This window comes from Saimiri boliviensis, chromosome 14, assembly GCF_048565385.1.
Source record: "Saimiri boliviensis isolate mSaiBol1 chromosome 14, mSaiBol1.pri, whole genome shotgun sequence".
NCBI classification, from domain to species: Eukaryota; Metazoa; Chordata; class Mammalia; order Primates; family Cebidae; genus Saimiri; species Saimiri boliviensis.
In genome coordinates, this window is record NC_133462.1 from 76,849,428 (window position 1) to 76,872,054 (window position 22,627).

The 22,627-nt window shown below is 46.7% G+C and overlaps 1 protein-coding gene across 1 annotated transcript in view; it reads right to left on the reverse strand.

The window, feature by feature from the left end:
* Positions 1 to 742: 742 nt before the first annotated feature.
* Positions 743 to 22,627, reverse strand: part of PARP1 (poly(ADP-ribose) polymerase 1) — a 48,459-nt gene continuing 26,574 nt past the window's right edge. The window contains exons 10-23 of the mRNA XM_003930290.4: positions 21,966 to 22,208; positions 21,637 to 21,705; positions 21,219 to 21,351; positions 18,931 to 19,126; positions 15,577 to 15,705; positions 11,680 to 11,763; positions 9,539 to 9,661; positions 8,851 to 8,979; positions 5,898 to 5,996; positions 4,965 to 5,117; positions 3,904 to 4,031; positions 3,075 to 3,136; positions 1,655 to 1,769; positions 743 to 1,288 (exon numbers count right to left, since the gene is read on the reverse strand). Coding sequence (XP_003930339.3) covers positions 1,207 to 1,288; positions 1,655 to 1,769; positions 3,075 to 3,136; positions 3,904 to 4,031; positions 4,965 to 5,117; positions 5,898 to 5,996; positions 8,851 to 8,979; positions 9,539 to 9,661; positions 11,680 to 11,763; positions 15,577 to 15,705; positions 18,931 to 19,126; positions 21,219 to 21,351; positions 21,637 to 21,705; positions 21,966 to 22,208 — 1,745 coding nt within the window. The 3' untranslated portion in view covers positions 743 to 1,206. The remainder of the gene's footprint in view (positions 1,289 to 1,654; positions 1,770 to 3,074; positions 3,137 to 3,903; positions 4,032 to 4,964; positions 5,118 to 5,897; positions 5,997 to 8,850; positions 8,980 to 9,538; positions 9,662 to 11,679; positions 11,764 to 15,576; positions 15,706 to 18,930; positions 19,127 to 21,218; positions 21,352 to 21,636; positions 21,706 to 21,965; positions 22,209 to 22,627) is intronic.

A 22,627-nucleotide genomic window follows, 5' to 3' on the forward strand; every position in this document is an offset into this window, starting at 1 on the left:
GGTCAAAGGTGCTGGTCTTGAACTCCTGGTCTCAAATGATTCTCCCACCTCGGCCTCCCAAAGCACTGGGATTACAGGTGTGATTACACTCTGGGATTACAGTGACATACCACACTGGCCCTGGCTTTCAGACAACTGAAATGTAAACATTTAGGTATCATTCTCAAATGTAGAGTAGCTGCATGAGGCAACGTGGTATATATATGTAAGGCAACCTTCCAGAGAGCAGAATGAGTTGATCACAATGCAGCTGATAAGCTGATCCTATGCCTGGTGCTTGGTTTTCTGCCCCTTAGGTGGGGCATTCCCATTGAGCAATGCAGTTTGCTGCCTGGCACGTTCTGGGGTTTCAGTTATGGGTAGAAACAATCCCCCCCAAAGTCTCTTGGGACCTTGCACTGTGAAGATGAACCAGACATGCAGTACACAAATAGAGAAAGTATCTGCATTTTTAATCGAGTATTACTATTAGCCCTTGGATCAGTATATCAGCGGTACAGTTTTAATTTGGAAGACAGAAGTGCCCATGAGAAAGTCAAGAATTTCCAATACAACTTTTAATACTACGTATTTCAAGAGCTTCCCCGTTCAAGCATTCCTGGAGAAGGAAAGCTCTTTCGGTTTCGAAGTATGAGAAACGGTTAGCGTTCCTTCCTTTGGTCAGCCCACACCCCTCACCACAAAGGCCGACAAAGCAGCTACGAAGGGGACAGTAAGTGCAAGAGAAAAAAGAAAATCTCAATCGTGTGAAACCAGGTTTTATTTTTAACTAAAAATAAATGCTTAGTATCTTTCCAAAATCAAAACTAAAGACGAACACCTAGAAAAAAGGGTGGAAACCTATTTTTCCTTCCCTGGGGAAACCAGTAAGGCAGACGTTCTAACGGAGCGTGTTTATCTCCACAGGACTAGTCTATGCAAACGGAATCTCTCTCCAGCCTTCTCTGTCAGTTTTATCGATCTGGCAAGAAAAAACAAAAACAAAACCCCCCAAAACAAGCCCTCCCCACAAACACAACACAAAACAAGGGACTTGACAAGTTGGGAGAAAACCTTTTAACACGTTTCTGTAAAATCCCTTCTGAGGAGGTTTAGTACAGGTTCTACTACCCATCAGCAACTTAGCCGGCCAGGTGAGTTGGTGCAGAAGCGCTTCGGGTGAATTCATACCAGAGCCACCGGGTGTGACTCGGCCGCCTCTCCCAATTACCACAGGGAGGTCTTAAAATTGAATTTCAGTTTCAGCAGATACTTCAGATTTACCTGAGCAATATCATAGACAATGTACCTGAGGGGAAGCTTGTCAAGGAGCCAACGGCCACACAGAGAGAGTACATGTGCCTTATCTTCCCCGGGCTGGCAGGATGCCCAGGGCCATCCTGAAAGTTACTTTAAGGCTTCTTCATGGGGCTGGGTTGGTGCCCTTCAGGCAAACTGAGGAGAAGAGATCATACTCTGGAAACTGAGGGAAGGCTCTACCCTGTCAGCCAGGAACGCACAGGGAGACACCACGGAAAGGAAACAGTCACCATGGGACACAGCTGCAGAACAGCATCTAAGCCTTGTCTGTCCCGGGTAATCTGACAGCATGTCACTGACTCTGTAGCTCCAGAACATTCCTTTGTGCTCACACAGCATACTCAAGAAAGGATACTCGTTATATAGTAGACAGGTGTCATTTACACCAGATGAAATCCCAATCCCAAGAGGAACCTCCACACCATCCAGAGTAATACTAGCTGAAGGGTCAGGGGTAGTTTTGCCCAAACCTGCAAAACAGAAGGTGTAAGTGACATGAACTGTGAGAACAGAGGTGGCAAAGGTTCCAGGGAGATGAGCTCTACTTGACATTGAGTCCGTGTGCTTTCCTTTTTTTCCTTTTTGAGATGGAGTCTTGCTCTGTTGCCCAAGCTGGAGTGCAATGGTGCAATCTCGGCTCACGGCAACCTTCGTCTCCAGGGTTCAAGCATTCTTTTGCCTCAGCCTCTTGAGTAGCTGGGATTACAGGCATGTGCCATCACACCCAGCTAATTTTTTGTATTTTAGTAGAGATAGGGTTTCACCATGTTGGCCAGGATGGTCTCGAACTTCTGATCTCAGGTGATCCACCCACCTCAGCCTCCCAAGGTACTGGGATTACAGTTGTGAGACACCGCACCCAGCCTCATGTGCTCATTTTAAAGACATATTCTATCTTTCTTAAGATACAAAACTAAGGCAATAAATCAAGGTTCCCAGGGCATCAACCTTCACTGAGTTTAATGAGAGCAGCGATACCCTATAGGGTCACATTTCTGCTCAACAGAATTCCGAAGCAGCCACTTCAACCAGGCAGTGGAAGATTCTAAATCAGGCGTCCCCAAACTGCGGCCCCCCTGAGGCCATTTATCTGGACCCCCGCTGCACTTGAGGAAGGGGCACCTCTTTCATTGGTCAGTGAGAGGAGCACAGTATGTGGCGGCCCTCCAACGGTCTGAGGGACAGTGAACTGGCCCCCTGTGTAAAAAGTTTGGGGACGCCTGTTCTAAATCATATGCTGTAACTTCTAGCAATCCAAGATGCTCCAGGCACTACTATGTCACAAGAGGTCCCTCACTGCAGTAGCTGCAAGTTAGGTTAAAGCCCAAACCTATGTACCTGGTTACTGGTGCCCGCTTCTGTGGCATTTGTGATACTAGCCGCAGCCACACAGAGTGAACTGTGTGTGTGTTTTTAAATGATCATACTTTAAGTTCTGGGGTACATGTGCAGCTTGTGCAGGACTGTTACACAGGTATACACATGCCATGGTGGAGTGAACTGTTTTTAAAAATGAACCGCCTGCTGTAGATCTTGCCTATTTTAAAAGAAATAAGTAAAATGAACCTCCAATCATAGTCAGCTGCAGCATTATTAACCACCACCCAGACAACAACACACACACACACACACACACACACACACATGCCCCCAAAAGATAAAATGGCCAGCTGTTTGACAGCCAGCCACAGGCAGCTTTCTCAAGACAGCAAGCCCCTGCTTCTGTGCTGTTCAGGGTGCCCGGGGCTGCAGCAGCAGCTTTGGAAACACTTTACCTTTGACACTGTGCTTGCCCTTCGGTAACTTGCTGATGTGTGAAGCGTGCTTCAGTTCATACCTATTTAAGAGAGGACAGTCTCAGAAGAGGCCTTCACACTGGGCTCTCAAAACCAACAGTTTGATTAGTAGAACAAGGTGAGATACAGAGACGAGTTAAAAACCCACGAAACCCAGACCATCTTAACTGCTCAGGCTCCCTCCCGAGTTTCTGGAACTCCTCCAGAACCCAAAGCTGCAATTGTGGCTCAACAGTTGGCGCCCAGCGATCACTGCTATGGGGCCGTTTTCAAGGAGAGCCCTATTTGGAGTGGTGGTCGGTGGCTCTGGGTTTCTGTTCACACTCCATAGTTCCCAAACCCCTGGCCTTTTACATGACCCTGTGCTTTTGGTTATAGTTCACAGGATGTCCAAATGAAGCTGGACTAATCAGATCTTTCTCTGTGGAGAATCTGGAAGTGGGATTAAGATTCTAGTTCCATTTGGGTTGGTCTAAGAAAACTGAAACATTGGTGAGTGGAGGAGGAAGCCACTGGGGGATCATCCTTTGTGCAACTCAATCTCTCTGCTTCCCAGTCCACGGAGAGAAGACACTGCCGGCTCCGGAGGCCTGGTTGCATTCTGTTCTTGCATTTTGTGAGGCATCCTTGTATCTCCCTTGCTCCCTTAACTTGAATTGGATTCTGGTATTTACAAGCAAAGAATCCTGACTGGCGGGCCCAGTAACTGTAGCGGGGAATTTTTACTCTCCCAGCCAAGGGGAGTTCTGCCTAGCCCACTCCATCTGTCCCATGAAGTGCCATCAGTTCCAGAGCCAAGTTTACTCACATGTTTCCAAGGGCAACTTCTCCCAACAGGATTAAGCCTATTGGGTCTCCCTGAGACGTATGGCAGTAGTTAGCACTCTTGGAGACCATGTCAGCGAAATAGATCCCTTTACCAAACATGTAGCCTGTCTGGAAAGTTAGAAAAGGGACAGTTGAGAATCTTCTGATGGAAAATTAGGAGCAGCTATTCACTGAGTGCCAGCTAGAGCCAGGAGCCCAGCTAAGTGCTGCAATCTATCACTTCTAATTCTCACAGTGCCCATGGTGAGGAAATACTAAAGGTTTAGCCCACAAGCCAGGTTCCTCAGATCCTAGCTCTGCCAGGTGCCAAGGAGCAAGAAGCTACATCACTTCTCTGGACTCTACTTGCCTCTTTTCTCAAATGAGGAACATAATCTCATGGAGCTGCTGTGAGGATGGAATGCGCTCATCAATGTTACTTAAACTAGCACCTGTCAACACCCACGGAAAGCAGGATGGTATTTTTATTCCCTTTTGCAAGTGAAACATGAGGTTCAGAAAAGGTAGGCCATTTGTCCATCATACACTACTGCACAGCACCAGAGAAAACCATTTAATCCTCTCTGCTCCTCACTCTACAACTGTGAAACGAGAGGCTTGGAAGGCCCTGTCCAGTTGGACCTGTCTAGAATCCAGCAGGTGGCATCATAGTCCCTCGTGTCTGGGTAAATCCTTACTCACTCATCGTTATGTTTTGCTGCTGAAGACACTGACACTCAGAGGTGGCCTGGCTGGGAAGTGGTAGAGGTAGGCCTGCTCGCAGCTTGGCCTGTGGCCATGTGTCTGTTCTTTGCTTGTTAACATACCCAATTAGTATTTGCATCACAGCCCTGGCCTGGATGCTCTACTTCCTCTGTTCCAGAAACTGTGTTTGAAACCCCTGACAGGGTTAGGGTCAGGAGAATAAAGGTGAAGATTGAAAGGATGTCTCATAAAATCCCCTACTGGCCACAGCTAAGCCAAGACCTCTTATTCAAAGTTCTTTATGGAGACACCTGCAGAGACAGGCATTGCCCACCCCTCACCAGGCTAGGCACATACCACGGGCGCTTCAGGCGGGGCTATCCGAAGACCCTGGGACAGGATTCCAGCGAAGTTGGTGGTCCTGGACCCATGCCACAGCAACCTTCGGTTATGAAGCTGCTTAAAGGGCTTGTAGCGCTGGCATTCCCCTTCACGTTCTATCTTGAAGATCTGGTCGGAGTATTAAACAGAGGGAGGGACAAAAGCAGCCATTCATTACTCTGGTTGACTGAAAGATAGGACTGGATACAGGAGAAATGACCAGCTGTCCCCAAGGCTAGAAAACGTCAGGTCAGCTGCAGTGTAGAAGATGTTTGCCACAAGGCTGGGATGGAGGGTCAAGGTCCCGCCCAGCAGAGCCCAGCCATTGCTAGTTAGCATTACCGTGCAGCAGACGTGCACTTGAGGAACTTTATCTTGGACCTCTCATAATCGTATGTTCTGAGATCAAGTTTGGGAAAGGAAATGTCCTTTAAAATGGAATAAAAAGCCATCCCCAAACTACTGCATAAGACTACTAATTTTGTAATCCCAGCCCTTTGGGAGGCTGAGGCGGGTGGACCACCTGAGGTCAGGAGTTCGAGAGCAGCCTGGCCAACCCGCCTCTACTAAAAATACAAAAATTAGCCAGGTATGGTGATGGATGCCTGTAATCCCAGCTACTCCGGTGGCCGAGACAGGAGAATCACCTGAACCTGGGAGGCGGAGGTTGCAGTGAGCTGAGACTGTGCCACTGCACTCCAGCCTGGGCAACAGAGTAAGACTCCATGTTAAAAAACAAAACAAATCAAAACAAAAAAACCTACTGATTTTTCTGCTGAACAAATGAGTCACTTCTTTGGGTTATCTAAAGTAAGTAAACTGCTCTTTTCTATCCAGGCCTAGGTTGGATGAGTGGGCAGGGAAAAGCTGGCAGGACACAGAAGGAAGTCAGGGAGAAGGGATTCTTACATCGACGACTTCCAAGTCATATGCATTGTGTGTGGTTGCGTGAGTGTTCTTGACATACTTCCTGATGATCTCGGCTTCTTCAGAATCTCTGTCAACCACCTGGGTAAATGAAATCTTGGAATCAGCACAAACAAGACCCCAGGAGAGCTACTGAGGAGTAACGCTCAGGCTCAGCCGATGCACAGCTCAACACCACACTCCTCAAAGGAAGCCAGGCACGAGAGCCTGTGTCCCAGGCCTATAGGTTGGGTAGATCCTGGGCCAGTGGCTCCAATTCCCTTAGCCTCCAGTTTTAGCATCTACTTGGGCTGCTAGACAATCTCAGGGTTCCTTTTTGTCTTAAAATTCTATGTTTGGGGGGTGGGGCGTGGTGGCTCATACCTGTAATCCCAACACTTTGGGAGGCCAAGGCAGGCTGATCATGAGGTCAGGAGATTAAGACCATCCTGGCCAACATGGTGAAACCCCATCTGTACTAAAAATACAAAAATTAGCTGGGCGTGGTGGCGCGTGCCTGTAATCCCAGCTACTCAAAAGGCTGAAGCAGGAGAAACACCTGAACCTGGGAGGCAGTGGTTGCAGTGAGCCGAGATTGCGCCACTGTACTCCAGCCTGGTGACAGAGCAAGACTCCGTCTCAAATAAAATCTATGTTTTGGGATATTAGAGAAGTTAGAACATTGGACTCTGGGGACCAATATTCAACATCCTTAAAGAAAAGAACTTTCAACCCAGAATTTCACATCCAGCCAAACTAAGCTTCACGAGTGAAGGAAAAATAAAGTTTTTTGTGAACAAGCAAGCACTCAGAGATTTCATCACCACCAGGCCTGCTTTACAAGAGCTTCTGAAAGAACCACTACACATAGAAAGGAACAAACAGTATCAGCCTTTCTAAAAAATACCAAAAAGTAAAGAGTACCAATATAATGAAGAATTTACATCAACTAATGGGCAAAATAGCCAGCTAATATTAAATGGCAGTATTAAACTCACATATATCATTATTAATTCTAAATTTAAATTGACTAAATCCCCCAATCCAAAGACAGACAGACAATTTGGATAAAAAACTAAAACCCATCAGTATGCTGCATCCAGACCCATCTCACATTCAAGGATACACAAAGACTCAAAACAAGGGATGGAGAAAGATTTACCAACCAACCAGAGAGCTAAAATAAATAAATGAAAAGCAGAAGTTACATTTAAGCAACAAAGATCAAAAGAAGCAAAGAAGGACATTCTATAATGATAAAAGGATCAATGCAACAACAAGAAGAGCTAAAGATCCTAAATACATACGCACCCAATACAGGAATACGCAGACATACAAGACTTATAAAGAGACTTAGACTCCCACACAATAATAGTGGGAGACTTCAACATTAATATTAGACAGATCAATGAGACAGAAAATTAACAACGATATCCAGGACTTGAACTCAGATCTGGAACAAGTAAATGTAATTAACATTTATAGAACTCTCCACTTTAAATATACAAAATATACACTCTTATCAGTACTACATCCTATCAACTTAGAACATCCTCTCTCCCTCTTCCTTATTCTTTTTCTTATTAAAAAAAAAAAAAAAAAAGAGCATTGGACTCACTGTCAGTGAACAGGGCATCTCCAGAACAAGCAACTGGCTCCTGGAAGAGTCCAGCTCAGCATGAGTTAAAACACAATAATCGCTGATGTAACCTATGCTAAGTTAACCTGAGAGAATTATAAAGGAGGCTAGTACGTTCTATTTTCATATTTATATTCAAAGTTCAGAAAACTTAGGAATGCTGGTCTATCTCACTCTTTTAATTAAAAGTCTTCAGGATTGTAAAATTGTAAACAGAGAGAATGAGAATCCCTTCACAAAGAACTACCCCCACCACCTCTCCCGTCAGGAAGGTGCTGCAGTGGGAGGGTTGGGGGGGGGGGGGGCAAGGACACAAAACAAGTGATATGTGGTGTCTTACCCTGCTTGGACAAACAGATCTATCCTTTGTCCTAGGAAAGGAGCAAAGGCTCTTTCTTTAGCAATGTAAACACCTGGTACCAGACTCAACAGACTCTCTAGCCCACCGGAACCCCCGCAACACTGCAGGGAAGGGGCTGAGGACAGTGGCACAAATGAGCACGGAGACAGGGTCAAGAACGGAGCCATCCTTCTCTGGGTGGTCTGGGCAGGGTGTTCGGAGACTGTGTGCCAACACAGGCCACTTCAGCTCCAGAGAAAAATGAACCCAAGCATTGTGTTTTTATCATGCCTGCCATCAAGCATTTCCACTTCCGAAACGGACACTGGTGGTAATAAGCCTTCTAAAAGTTCATGCTCACGCCTGTAATCCTAGCACTTTGGGAGGCTGAGGCGGGCAGATTATCTGAAGCCAGGAGTTCACGACCAGCCTGGCCAACATGGTGAAACCCCGTCTCTACTGAAAATACAAAAATTAGGCGGGTGTGGTGGCTCACGCTTGTAATCCCCACCTAAGTGGGGGGCTGAGGTAGGAGAATCGCTTGAAACCAAGAGGCGGAGGTTGCAATGAGCTGAGATTGCACCACTGCACTCCAGCCTGGGCAACAGAGTGAGACTCCTTCTAAAAAAAAAAAAGAGTTCACGCTACAAGTCTAGAAAAACACAGAGCTCCTCTCTAGATTAAGGAGAAAAAAAAAACACTTTTGGTAAGACCCTCAAATATCAGTTTGTATGCCAAGCTGAGGTACTGGCTTGGAAGGCTGCCTTGTAAGCAAGGTGTATTATCCACATGTGAAATGCTCAAATGTTCTGAAAGGACCACCAGCAACAATGTCCAGGAACTTGTTAGAAAAGTGAATTCTTGGGCACCGGCCATCTGTGTTTGAACAGGCTTTCCAGGAGATCCTAACACACATGGGTTTGGTACCACCGCTCTCAGAAGTTAGGATGCTTCAGGAAGAGGCCTGATCCTGTTACCTTCATGTCAGTTTTGAGCTTTTCATAGTTGACATCGATAGGATCCTTGCTGCTATCATCAGACCCTCCCCTAAGCAGACTGTAGGCCACCTCGATGTCCAGCAGGTTGTCCAGCATTTCCACCTTGGCCTGGAGGAGCAAAAGTAAGTCCCCAACTTAGGTATCATGGTGAGTGAGACAGACTCACCCAGGTGGCAGAGAAAACCTACATGCAGAGAACATCCAAACCTTCCTGCTAGTCAGAGCCAGCCCGCTATCTGCTGCACACAGCGAGCGCTCATAAGGACTTCCTGGAATTTAGCAAGGCCTTGCAGGCTGGGGGAGTTGAGAGGTGGAAGAACTGTCTTTCCTCTCGCACATACTGACATTTGGGACCTATAATGAAGGCACTTCAGACAAATGGTTCCTGAGCCAGGAGCTATCTTAAAAGGTAGGCAGGGAGATGCTGTTAGGAGGGAGAGGGTCTCCCTCTCCTACAGCTCTTTCCCCAGTAGATTTGGTAGAAAGGGGCAGGAAAAATGGCTCTGCCTCCACCAATGTGAACAGAAACCCAACTTCAAAACAAGGGCAAGGAGGTGGCCCTCCCAGCATTGGCGCTGCCCTTAGGGATCATGACGGGAGGGCTGGTCGCAAGGGAGTGGCACCCCAGCCCAATTGACCTGCAGTCCCTTCTGAACCCCTGCGCTACCTGCACACTGTCTGCATTGTTCAGGAGCGGAGGCTTCTTCATCCCAAAGTCGTGGGGGATCAGGGTGTAAAAGCGATTTGAGAGATCCAGGATCTGAGAGTCACTGCTGCCCTGGGACACCGCCTGGAGAGGAGGGAAAAGAAGGAATGCAAGACTGGGAGCAGTACCGAGCCCCCGGCCAGGCTCTCTCTTCTAGCAGGTGGAAGCTGCAGCAGGTCTAGAAGTAGCCTGCTGTGTGCACATGCCAGGACGCATGGGAAACGGCCAGAGACCGCCTTCCTGTTAGAGCTACATCACTGAGCAAGGCAGAACCCCATCCTCTAAAAGTACCACTCAACACATAATGGGCTTCACCCATGAAATTTCATTTGTACAAAGAACTGTGCAGTTAGACATTTAACCCCCAGGCCCACCCCCACAACTATGCAAAGTGTTAACTATAAAATCTAGGTGGTGGGCTCATGACTATTGCTGTAAAATTCTTTCAACTTTTTGTATGCCTGAAACATTTTCATGATATAATGTTGACAGGAGGTTGCCCATTGCTGTAAAATTCAGTCAGGCCCCCTGCCTCCATGGCCTTCATTGGAATTAGTTTCTACTATACCTGGAGGTTGAAGTCGTCAGGCACAGAAAGGCTAGGCAACCTTTACCGCCAGTGTCACTTGCTGCTCTATAGGCAGAGGGTGCACGATAAATGCACAGAGGTGGAAGAGTGGGACCAGTGGGATTCCAGGAATTTGGCAGACAGCCTAGGTGACCACAGGAAGGTCAAGGGGATATGAAGTGGCACCCAGGAGGCCTGAAGCCCCATGCCTGCTTCTCACTGTGACATGGACTTCACCAAGTCGTACGACTTCCATCTCTGCTGCCCAGGTAGCTCTGGCAATGGGTAAGGATGCTATTCCAGCTCTTCTACCTGAAGACTCTGGAATGGGAAGAAGCTGGGGCTGAGGAAAGCCTAGCAAGTCCTCAGTGAGTGGGCAAAAACAAGGTGAGAGGCTCACTGCTCAGAACCAGCTGGAACTGGAGTTGACAGATCTGGTTCAGGGCCTTTTCTCCAGCACCAGCCACAGAGCCCACTGCCTGCGTCCACTTTTGCTTCCCGTGTGCTTTTCTTCTATCATAGGCCAAGACTGCCTCACCCACAGATATAAGCGGAATCCTCCAGCCCTACTCCAGGATGTAGCTGGAAGGCTCCGCGACTGGGAGACCTTGAAAGATGCTCAAAGAATGTTGAAATAACATGAATGAAAGAGATTTCCATTTGATGACTTCCTGGTAACTGCAAAATAAACTCTGTCTAACTGTTAAGGACGCACAAAATAAAACCACAGCACAGCTGACCCTTGAACAACCTGAATTTGAAATGTGTGGGTCCATTTACACACAGATGTTTTCAACAAATACAGTTAGCTCTCTATACCTGTGGGTTCTACATCTGAGAATTCAACCAAACTCAGATCAAAAATACAGTATTCTCAGGCTGGGTGTGGTGGCTCATGCCTATAATCCCAGAACTTTGGGAGGCTGAGGTGAGTGGATCACTTGAACTTGGGAGTTCAAGACCAGTCTGGTCAATATAGCAAAACCCCACCTCTACTAAAATACGAAAACTTAGGCAGGCATGGTGGTGCGTGCCTGTAACCCCAGCTACTTGGGAGGCTGAGGCAAGAGAATCACTTGAACCTAGGAGGCAGAGGTTGCAGTATGCCAAGATTGTGCCACTGCACTCCAGCCTGGACAACAGACCAAGATTCTGCCTCAAAAAAGAAAAATCCCATTTAAAAAAAAATCTGAGGATGTTAGACCTGAGGGAGTCCTGGAACCAACCCCTGAGGATACAGAGGGATGACTTTACTTTTAAGAGATAGGGTAACCAACGTCTTCAAGTTAATATGCAGTTTACTACATACTTGATAACTGAAAATGTTGCTGTTCTTTAGTTTTGTGATAAACTTTTTAAGTAGCAAGCACTTGTCATTTATTGAACTGAAAAAAATCTAAACCCTTGTGAAGTGCAGTTCAGTACTTCCAGTTCCTTAGAGTACATGTTACCCCTGCTGTCCCCAGGTGGTGTTTTTTGCCCCTTAAGTTGGCCAGGGGAGGGTTCAGAGAGGCCCCTGGCAGCCCATGCTTACCTGCTGGACCTCACTGAGGATGGAGTACGCAGCCTGGATCTGCCTTTTGCTTAGCTTCCCCAAGGGCATCTTCTGCAGGTCAATCTGAGGAGACAGGGGATTTTGCTCTGAAAGCTGGATACTGCACAGTGTGATAGCAAGAGAGCTGGATCGAGCACCCCACCCTTGGGCCCTAGGAGCAATCAGGAGCCTGCTGGGATTTCCTGAGGACATCAGTGACCCAACTCCAGAGTTTGTAGCTCCACCCCACCATGAGGGACGGGAGTCTGTCTGAAGGTTCTTGCTCACTTCCTTTATGACTAGGCTTAGCCAACCGTATCTCCTCTGCCCCTATGCTCAGTTTCAAACAGCCCAGCACGTCTGGAAAAAGATACAGCATAATTCCCAACCAGTCCGATGTGCAGATGAGGGCTCATCAGTCATGCTGTCCCGCTCCCTGCCCAGCAGCCTTCCCTGGGGTCCCAGAGTTAAGGCAGTAAGTGCACCCCTCCCTGGGTTCCCAGCTGGAAAAGGACCAAGAGTTTTCAAGTGTTGAACAATATTTTTAAAAGGACACACTCCTGAACTTACGGACTTACATTCAAATCAATGCTGTCCGTTTCAGATCAGTCACCTCAAGCATATACTTGTTCCTACAAATATTGCTACTGCTCACTTCTTGGGAACTGACTGACATCAAGAGAAGCTGCAAGCTGCAGTGGAAGAAGCATGAAATCTGCAGCCTTGGCTTTCTATCAGTTAAGCGGGGCCACCTTCCTTAAAAGGCGCCTATTCCGTTTTTCAAGCAGCTCTGCCTGTTCAGCTTGGCCCCCGAGTGGAGACTCCTGTGTACCAATGGGCCCCACACTCTACATCCTGAGGCATCATGTCTGGGGCTTTTCCAAAAGATCCTTCAGAGCTCCCTGGGGGCTGTGACTGCACCTTTCCATTTTTGCATGTCCAGCACTTCCTGCAATCCTTGAAACAAAGAACTGAACAAGAATCTTAGAAATGGAACTGCTATGGGGATAACATTAAATAAAAGGATGTTTAAGTGCTCATGGCTCATCAGGCACCAACCAGAAGCCAGCAGCAACAGCTTCTAACCACATTCACAAGCCCTGGCACGTACACTTTCCTGTACCCTCAACACTGGAAACTCCACCCTAAGGGAAGATCTGATTTCTGGCAGGAATTAAGTAGCCGGAGCCACATCTGGGGAAGAAGGTGGATGATTTATTTCAAGCCAAGAACAAGGTACAATAAAATAACAGAGTTGACTTTCATATGCACCCTCAATCAACTCTGAAAAAAATTCTTAAGAAGGAATCCCAAAAGAAGTTCTGACAACACATCATAGCCAGAATGAGGGCAAAGGTCTGAAGGGCATGACATTCCCCAAGCTGTAAAATTCTGGAGTTTACGTAAAAAAAGAAAAGACCTAGTTTCTCTAACTGTATGCCCCTCAAAACACAGGCACAGACTATAAAAGTAAGAGGTGAGCTCCATCCACATAGGCCACCCTCACTCCTGGAAAAGAAACTCAGGCACAGCGCTGGACAGTAGGCTGGGAGCAGTGGGTCCACAGCTACCCAGTTTAGGGAGAAAGAGAGAAGTGGGAGAAACACCTTGTACTGGGGACCCTTGAGCCCCAACTGTGAGAAGGAGGCTCCTAGGGCTGCAGCCTGGACCCCTGGCCCCTGCCGTGTGTCCTGACCACCCAAACCCCATTCCCTTCTGGACTCAGGATGTGCCCTCCTCACAGGAAGAGCCAGGTGCCCCTGGTGCTGCGAATGATCACCCCAGTCCCACGTGGACCCCTGCTTAGGCCAGGAGTGGGGCACCCCGCTTTCCACACACTTCCAGCTAGCTGCCTTCTAGCTTGTTTCAGCAAGCAGGGCCCCTGCCCCTTTTCTTCTTGCTAAACTAGTTACTTGTTGAGTGGAAAACATTAAAATTTCATTTCAGGCTGGGTGCTGAGGCTCATGCCTGTAATCCCAGCACTTTAGAAGGCCGAGGCAGGCAGATCACCTGAGGTCAGGAGTTCAAGACCAGCCTGGCTAAAACGGTGAAACCCTGTCTCTACTAAAAATACAAAAAAAATTAGCCGGGCATGGTGGCGCACGCCTGTAATCCCAGCTACTTGGGAGGCTGAGGCAGGAGAATCACTTGAACCCAGGAGGTGGAGGTTACAGTGAGCTGAGATGGTGCCATTGCACTCCAGCCTGCGGGACGAGAGCAAAACTCCATCTCAAAAAAACAAACAACAGCAACATCAAAAACATTTCACAGGAAAGGACTTGGGTCTGAGAATAGTTGAGAACTTCTGTGTTCACAGATAGACCAGGGTGTGGGAGACTGGAAAATGATGTGCAGGACTTTAAAACATAATGAAACGAGCCCCTCACCCTAGCACCCATCAACCTTTTCCTCTACCTCTGTCCCTCATTCTTTTTCCACATTTTTTTTTTTTAAGATGGGGTTTTACCATGATGGCCAGGCTGGTCTTGAACTCCTGACCTCAGGTGATCCACCCACCTCGGCCTCCCAAAGTGCTAGGATTACAGGTGTGAGCCACCGCGCCTGGCCTCTGTCCCTCATTCTTAGTGAGCCCACCCATAAGTTGTTCACACTAGATCTCCCAAACAAAAGTCAGATTACACAGCTTATTTGAACAAGCACAGTGAACAAGCCCTGGCCATTTAAAAACCCGTTGGAGGATGTAACTCAATACTCCAGCCTACAACTGCACAGGCGTGAACAGTCCTGCCAGGCTGAGCCCTTGGCAGGGAGATACTGGGTTGGCCTAATGCCCATGTACTTAGGCTGCCAGTGGTTTATACTGCCCAGTTTTGACTCCCCCGTCCTCCCTGCTCTAAGGCAGCCCAGGAGGCTCTAGAAGGAAGGACTTGTGACGACAGCAGGACGTGTGTGAAGGGAGCAACCCCACGGAGAAGGGGGGAATGCTTAAGGCTGATCTGAGACTCTCAACCTCCGCTGGTTCCTAGGAGCCCAGGATGAAGGGAATAACGAAGTGCACCGCAGCTGCTTGTTTTTCACAGCAGCCTGAAGCCTCTGGGTTTGCTGCCTGGGGAAGAGAAGAGAGGGTGTTTGCGGACCAGGTGGGACCATCTCTGCTCTGAAGGCCCTGTCAATACTCAAGAGCTCTGATGCTAGGAGCAGCAAGAACAAAGGGCCCTTTCATACTAATCTTTTCCGGCAGGATCAGAGATGAGATGGCAGACAGACAGGACACGCGGAGCCTCTGCCTGCAGTCTGCCATTCTGCCCTGGGTAGAAGCATGACTAATCCAACAACCATCATCCTTACTCCACTGCCAACTTTTCCTTTAAAACTGGTATGAATTTTATGAATCAAGTGTCATAGCAATTTTCTTTTACTCTAAGTGGGCTGTCCTGCACTTCCCATTTGACAACTCCAGTTGGTTGGGCCACGCAAGAAGCATGGCTATACACCCTACCACAGCACGAGGAAGGGGGAAAATACAAAGGGCGGGCCAGGCACGGCGGCTCAAACCTGTATTCCTAGCATTTGGGGAGACCGAGGTGGGTGGACTGCTTGAGCTCAGCTTGGGCAACAACATGGTGAGACTCTGTCTCAAAACAAACAAACAAACAAACAAACAAAAAAAACCCACAAAGGGGACTGGGGATCAGGGAACAGCCTCTCCAACACACCGTATGTTTCACAGCAAATCAAATAACCCTCTGCAAAAGGGCAAGCATGCCAGGCCCCAGCACTCATACAATTTAAGATTAAAGGACAGGTATGAGAAGCTGACAGCCAATGTATTCTGCTTTTGAAACAGAAACAAGAACAGGCAGAGAACTCTTCACCAGCTCAACAAATAATCAGCCACAGCAAATGTTCATAGATAAAATGATAAAGTGCAATAACCTCATACTCCACCATGGCTTTCTTCATACTTTCCACATCAAAGATCATCTTGATGAGGTCCTGGACTGGCTTGGGGAGTTTGGACTTGGTGCCAGGATTTACTGTCAGCTTCTTCACTGCCTCTTCATCCTTCAGAAAAAGAAGAATATCAAGATACCCAAATCAACAACTCAAGCAAGGTAGTATCTGTGTCTGTGGGGCTGGGCTGCAGACAAAGGACACAGGTTAGAGTGCCACCATCAAAAAAAGCTGAGTGCTAATCAAAAAGGTGTGGAAAACTGTGTCCGGATGACTGTGCCGCACACTGTACGTGGGTCAGACTCTTCCTGTGCCACCCCGTCTTGGCTGCTCCATATTATTCTAGCTGCCACTGCACCATCTGCATGGGCTGACCACCCTGGGGCTGCTGGTCCCCTGCCTTCGAACCTGCCTAGTGCCCACTCATGTCCAACCTAGAAGTGCTGGCAGCTGTGAAGGCAAGCCTTAGAGCAATGGGACATGACACTGGTGGACAAATTCTTCTTCCTTTCTCTTACACTTCCTCACACAAGGGTCAGTTGCAAGACTAAGTTTATATGGCCTTCTCTAAATTCCCAAAGGACCAAGCAACTAGTCCCAGGTGCTGCCAGCCAGCTTGACTGTGTAAAAGTGCATCGTAACTTAACTGTCAGTCTTCTTCCTGCCACACTCCCCTCTCCTCTCTGGGACTGCACTGCCTAATAGACTATTGAGACTCCACCCCCCACTGACTGAAGAACCCAAGTTATGTTACAATCACACTGTACTCAAACTGCTTTAACTCCTTAGACTTGAACTATGTGAGGGCATAGACTATGCTCTGTCGAGCACGGTGTCCCTAGCAACTAAAACGGAGTTTGGTATTTGGAGTGAAAGGAACTAGCGTTGGGCTTTGAATCTGGAATCAGACTGGATACCCGAGCAGCGGAGCTAACTTGTGTTGTTAGTGTTCATGGCTGCTGCTGTCACCTTCAGAGACCTATTCTCAGATTGAACCAAGTTTTAAATGTATGTTGTTATCTTCTGGGTGTAACTTCATTGGAGGACAAAGTATCTATTTGTCCAAAACCCTTATTTAAGTGCATGTAACACATGACCCAGTAACTACTCTATTTGTAGAGTAGATAATTATTACAGAGGCACACAAATATTTTTATGTATGTCAGTGTCATTACAGCAAATGCCCAGAATTAATCTAAGTGACTAACAGAAGGCAGGAAGCTGTTCTAATCAACTCTGAATTCTAGCCCATATACAGGATGGGATTCAATGCGGCTGTGCATTGAATTAAGTAATGCTGGGGATTGGTGGAGCCAGTGGCCACTACAGTAGCCACTGGCCAAACTGAGGTGTGCTATAGGTGCAAAACATACACCAGATTTCAAAGACTTAGTATAGAAACAATCAAAAGAGAAATTTTCTCATTAGTAATTCTGTTGGTATTGATGAGGTATTGAAATGAGAAAAAAGACAGTTGCAACATGGTACTTGTGGTGGTGGAAAAGGTACATATGCAGTGAAAGCAGACTGAAAAATATATCTACTATTACTTTAACTGTGGTTAATTCCGGGCAATCTTAGTTTTTTGTGCCTTAGTATCATTATTTCTCAAACTTTTAAAAACAAATATTTAACTCCATAGAGGGTGCTACCGATCAGACCAAATCTATTCTGAATGAGTCTACTGCCTCAGCCTCATCATTATATAAGCAAGAAGTGAATCCTATTTTTAATATGGAGAGTTCAGGAAACCCTCTGTAAACTAAAGAATTCCCCCTCTGAGACATGCTAGGCCTCAAAGATTTAGAATTAAAATACCTACCTATCGATCTCTCTTTTTGTAAAATGTGTTTTCTTTTCCCTGATTAAAAAAGTGATAAATTCTAATTTTTAAAAAGGCAAGCATTTTGCAAAGAAAAAAGACAAAAAAGAGAAGTTAAAAATGTCAACCAACAGACAAAGGAATGCTGTGCGCTAACAGATGTAAGGAGACTCCCAAAACTACAGATAGAGATTTCACTAGGAAATAATTTGGGACTAGTAATGTGTGACCTAGCCAAGCAGGTCAAGTTACTGTAATTCTGTCATGACAGACCAGGTCACATGATCAATGGCGACCATGGGTTCCACAAAAAGACTTATCTGGAGTCTGTCAATTATACCCTATTGTTTCAGGAGTTACTGGAAAGACTGTTCCTCTTTGACATCGCAAAGATGCTACCACCAATGTCATTTAAGCTCTATCTCATACTTCAAGGTGTTGACCATATTAAATGCTTTTTTGCCATCTATTGAGATGATCATGTGGATTTTGTCCTTCCTTCTATTCATATATTACATTGATTTAAACTCTTTAATTTTTTTTTTTTTTTTTTTTTTTTTTTTTTTTTTTGAGACGGAGTTTCGCTCTTGTTACCCAGGCTGGAGTGCAATGGCACAATCTCGGCTCACCGCAACCTCCGCCTCCTGGGTTCAGGCAATTCTCCTGCCTTAGCCTCCCGAGTAGCTGGGATTACAGGCACGCACCACCATGCCCAGCTAATTTTTTGTATTTTTAGTAGAGACGGGGTTTCACCATGTTGACCAGGTTGGTCTCGATCTCTCGACCTTGTGATCCACCCGCCTCGGCCTCCCAAAATGCTGGGATTACAGGCTTGAGCCACCGCGCCCGTAAACTCTTTAAATTTTGACAGAGTTTTCACTCTTGTTGTCCAGGCTGGAGTGCAATGGCATGATCTCAGCTCACCACAACCTCCACCTCCTGAGTTCAAGTGACTCTCCTGTCTCAGCCTCCCTAGTAGCTGGGATTACAGGCATGTGCCACCATGCCCAGCTAATTTTGTATTTTTAGTAGAGATGGTTTCACCATGTTGTCCAGGTTGGTCTCAAACTCCTAACCTAAAGTGATCCACCTGCTGTGGCCTCCCAAAGTACTGGGATTATAGGCGTGAACCACATTAATTTTTAAATGTTGAACCAACCTTACATTCCTGGGATAAATCCCACTTGGGAGTGGTATATAGATCCTTCTATGCTGCTGGATTCGGTGTGTTAGGATTTTGTCAGGGGTTCTGCATCTCTGTTCACAGGAAACTGCTCTGTAGTTCTCCTGTGCTGCTCTGACTCTGGTATCAGGGTGGTACTGGCCCTCATGCAATGAGCTGGGAAGTATTTTCGTCCATTTTTGGGGGAGAATTTGGGAAGAACTGGTATTCTCCTTTCAACATTTGGTAGCATATTCACTATGATGTCATCTGATCCATGATGTAGATTTTCAAGAATAAGTTGTCCCTTCCTTTTCCCAGAAGCAGACCGTGTAAGGCATTACATGGTTACCTGGCCGTAGTCAATCTCGAGGGGGTAGAACTTTTTGGGATACTTAGTGAAATTTTTGGAGTGCCAAGCATTCCCCGTTTTTTCTTCATATAATTTCATGAAGTGCTCGACGGCATCCTCCTTGGAAGGCATCTCTTCCAGTTTGTTGCTACCGATCACTGTGCCCACACGGCCCCAGGACCTGAATATCCAATACCTGTGGTGGGAAGGAGGGTGTCAATCAGATACACGTGTGGGTCAGCTGTCCCATTTCAGGAGGAGTTTCCCTTTCCTGTCATTCCATTCAAGTGGGGAAGAATTTTACACACCCCAAAAGGATGGTGACTAACACAGAACAAAAGAACAGCTATAACAATAAAGGGTCCTTATTTTACCTCTTATTAAACTTTCAAATCATATTGGTAAATGGACTATAAAAAATGCTGCCGGGCGCGGTGGCTCAAGCCTGTAATCCCAGCACTTTGGGAGGCTGAGGCGGGTGGATCACGAGGTCGAGAGATCGAGACCATCCTGGTCAACATGGTGAAACCCCGTCTCTACTAAAAATACAAAAAACTAGCTGGGCGTGGTGGCGCATGCCTGTAATCCCAGCTACTTAGGAGGCTGAGGCAGGAGAATTGCCTGAGCCCAGGAAGCAGAGGTTGCGGTGAGCCGAGATCGCGCCATTGCACTCCAGCCTGGGTAACGAGAGCGAAACTCCGTCTCAAAAAAAAAAAAAAAAAAAAAAAAAAATGCCAAAGAATGGGTTAAACTTGGTTCTGGGAGCCAAGCCCGAGGAGTGAATCCTGGAGTCTATAGCCTTTTGCGTAAAAACAATTCCACTCGTCTCCCTCAAGACATACAGAAAGTATTATCTGGAAGTCATGTATTCAAGGAGACAACCCATAAAGCTGTACCCTAAAAATAATAAACTTTCGACTCAGATCAGAGGCCAAGACACGATGAAATGAGGGAGGCAGTGGCATCAGGCCCGGTGACCCAGAGATGCAGGCTGTCATGTTCAAATTCCATCTCAACTGAGGGCACATATCACACAGCCAGCTGCTGTGCTGCTCAGCTTCGGACGAGCTAATTTTTCATTAACTCAATAATGCAAAAATTAATTTTCATTTTACAATAAATACAGATATATCATAAACCCACATACAAGATTTGTGTACATTTTAAAGACAGAACTAGAGACTTCAAAGAAAATTTGGGACTCCCTGGCCACTTTCTGGGCTACTGGACAGGGGTATAAAAATTCATTCTCTGGGCTTGGTTTTTCCTGTGAAAATTTTTGGGAAGTACTACCTTGATCTATGTTGAAAATTTTTTCTGACCCTAAGAGCCCACACTACCCTTTCACTTAACACCAGCAAATCTACACCACCAGAAAAATGTCCACATCCACAAGCAACAGTAGAATTCAGTAAGAGTTCCTTCCACATGCCTTTCCACTGACATATAAATCCTGTTCTGTGTTGGCTGTACTGAGGGGCAATGAACTCACTAGATAAGGACCACTCTGCCTAGAAACGCAAGGAAAAACGCCAGCACTCCACTCACCACTTCCCAGCTGCTGTAACCCCACAATCTAGAATCCATCCTTGCCTGTTTCACCATGTTTAAAAAAAAAAAAAAAAAGGCAAACCAAAACCTCTTTGTTACTAGGGACTTTGAACATTAAAGACTAAGTCCAGTGTTTGCCAAGCTTTATTTGTTTCAAAGTTTTAAAACATATGTAAAATCAGAAAATCTTGATGCAGGTAGCTGAAAGAAAAGCCAGTTGGGGCTGGGTGCAGTGGCTCATGCCTATATTCCCAGCACTTTGGGAGGCTGAGGCAGGAGGATCACTGGAGTCTAGGAGTTTGAGACCAGCCTGGCAACACAACGAGACCCCTGTCTCTACAAAAAATAAGGCATGGTGGTGTGCACCTCCAAGTCCCAGCTACTCCTGATGCTGAGGTGAGAGGACTGCTTGAGCCCAAGAGGTCAAGGCTGCAGTGAGCTGTGACTCTAGCCCGAGTAACAGAGAAACTGTTTCAAAAGACAAAACAAATAGTGAAAAACAACAACAAAAAGAAAACCCAGCTGGGAGAATACATGAAACCGTACCTCGGGACAACTGTACAAGAACAGCAACACTACTGTTAGTGAGTGGCTTCTTTCTCCCCTTGAACCAAAGGCCTTATGATCTGTCTTTATTTTCTGTGATTAGATTTCATTCCCCAGGCACTGAGCCTGGGTTTCACAAGGCTCATGGCACAGCTATCTCTGTACAACTAGACTTCATCCGCAGAACTCACCTGCTTTCCTTGTCATCCTCTAGAAGCTGCAGCTTGTAATAGGAGTTGGTTCCTTTAACGATGTCCACCAGGCCGAGGGTGGCACTGAAGACCTTCCCACTTTTCTCCAGGACATGCGCAGAGTGTTCCAGACCTGTCACAGAGGCAAAGCTTCTACAGTTTTCTCTCCCCTTGAGGGCCCAGTGCTCTTGGGGAGAAGGGGTCTATAGGCCTGAGGTTCACAACTCTTGGATACACTCACACCACCTTTGAGAGGTTCCCCACCAGCGTGTGTTCTCAAGACTAGGGAAGCTGGTGAAGGAGGCCTAAAGGCAAAGGCATGACCACACTGCCCCAGGTGTGCTGCAGGCTTTTGGACGTGTACTTCTAGTCAGCTGGGAGAGTGTAGCCCAGTCGGCTGGCGATTCTCCTTGCTTACCAGAATCAGGATCCACGGCTGCTCCTCCTTTAAGAGTTAATTTCATTCTCTTTTCAGACTTGTTAATACCTTGGAAGGGAACAGAGAAACGTAAACATGAAGTTAAACATTATCTACAAACGGGAAGGTGGAAGGCAAATGAGTTGTTCTCATTGGCATTATCTGTCAACTTGGCATCTGCACACTCCTCCCACCACCTGAAGGCGCCTGCCATTCTGTGTCTGGCTCTGCAGCACTCAACAGGCCATGTCAGGGACACAAAGGGAAAGGCTCCTTGCAGGTCGACCTGGCCACCAATGGCCCTGGAGGGGGCAGCTCGGGGCTCTCACCTTCCTCCTTGACCTGGCCTTTGCTTTTTTTGGAGAGTGGAGCTCCTGACTTCCCTTTTGGGGCCACAACTTCAACAGGCTCTGCCTTGACCTCTGCCCCCCAGGGGGACAAGATGTGCGCTGAGAACAACTCCTGAAGGTTCTTGGTGGAGGTGGAGACGTCCTGGAGGAAGTCCTCAGACACAACTCGGACATTGGCTTCCTTCACTTCCTCCATCTTCTTATTCATCTTTTCCACCTCCTCTGTTCAAATTGCAAGGAAAAAACCGAACTAAACATAAGTTTAAAACAAAACTGAACTCTCAAATTACTAGTTATATTTACTGTTTACTTCCAAACTCTGCTCTCCTTTGCTTCCAAGTCTAATGCTCCCAAGAGTGTTTTTCATTCTAATGATCATCTTGATCAGCAACATTCCCTTTTCTAAGATATGATGAGCCAGAGCAGCCTTCTCCAAACCACTGTACAGCACAATGTTAATAGACACTCCACAGAAAAAACACACTGATGTCAAATATACATGGGAAGTCCTGTATTCTACTTCTCTGGTTCCTGAAGATCTGCCACGGTAACCAGCATGATAAACCCACACAGAAACCTGTTTACCTTTGTTTCATCCTTCCTTTTCCAAACACACTTGAGCCGTGAACTCTTATTTTGGC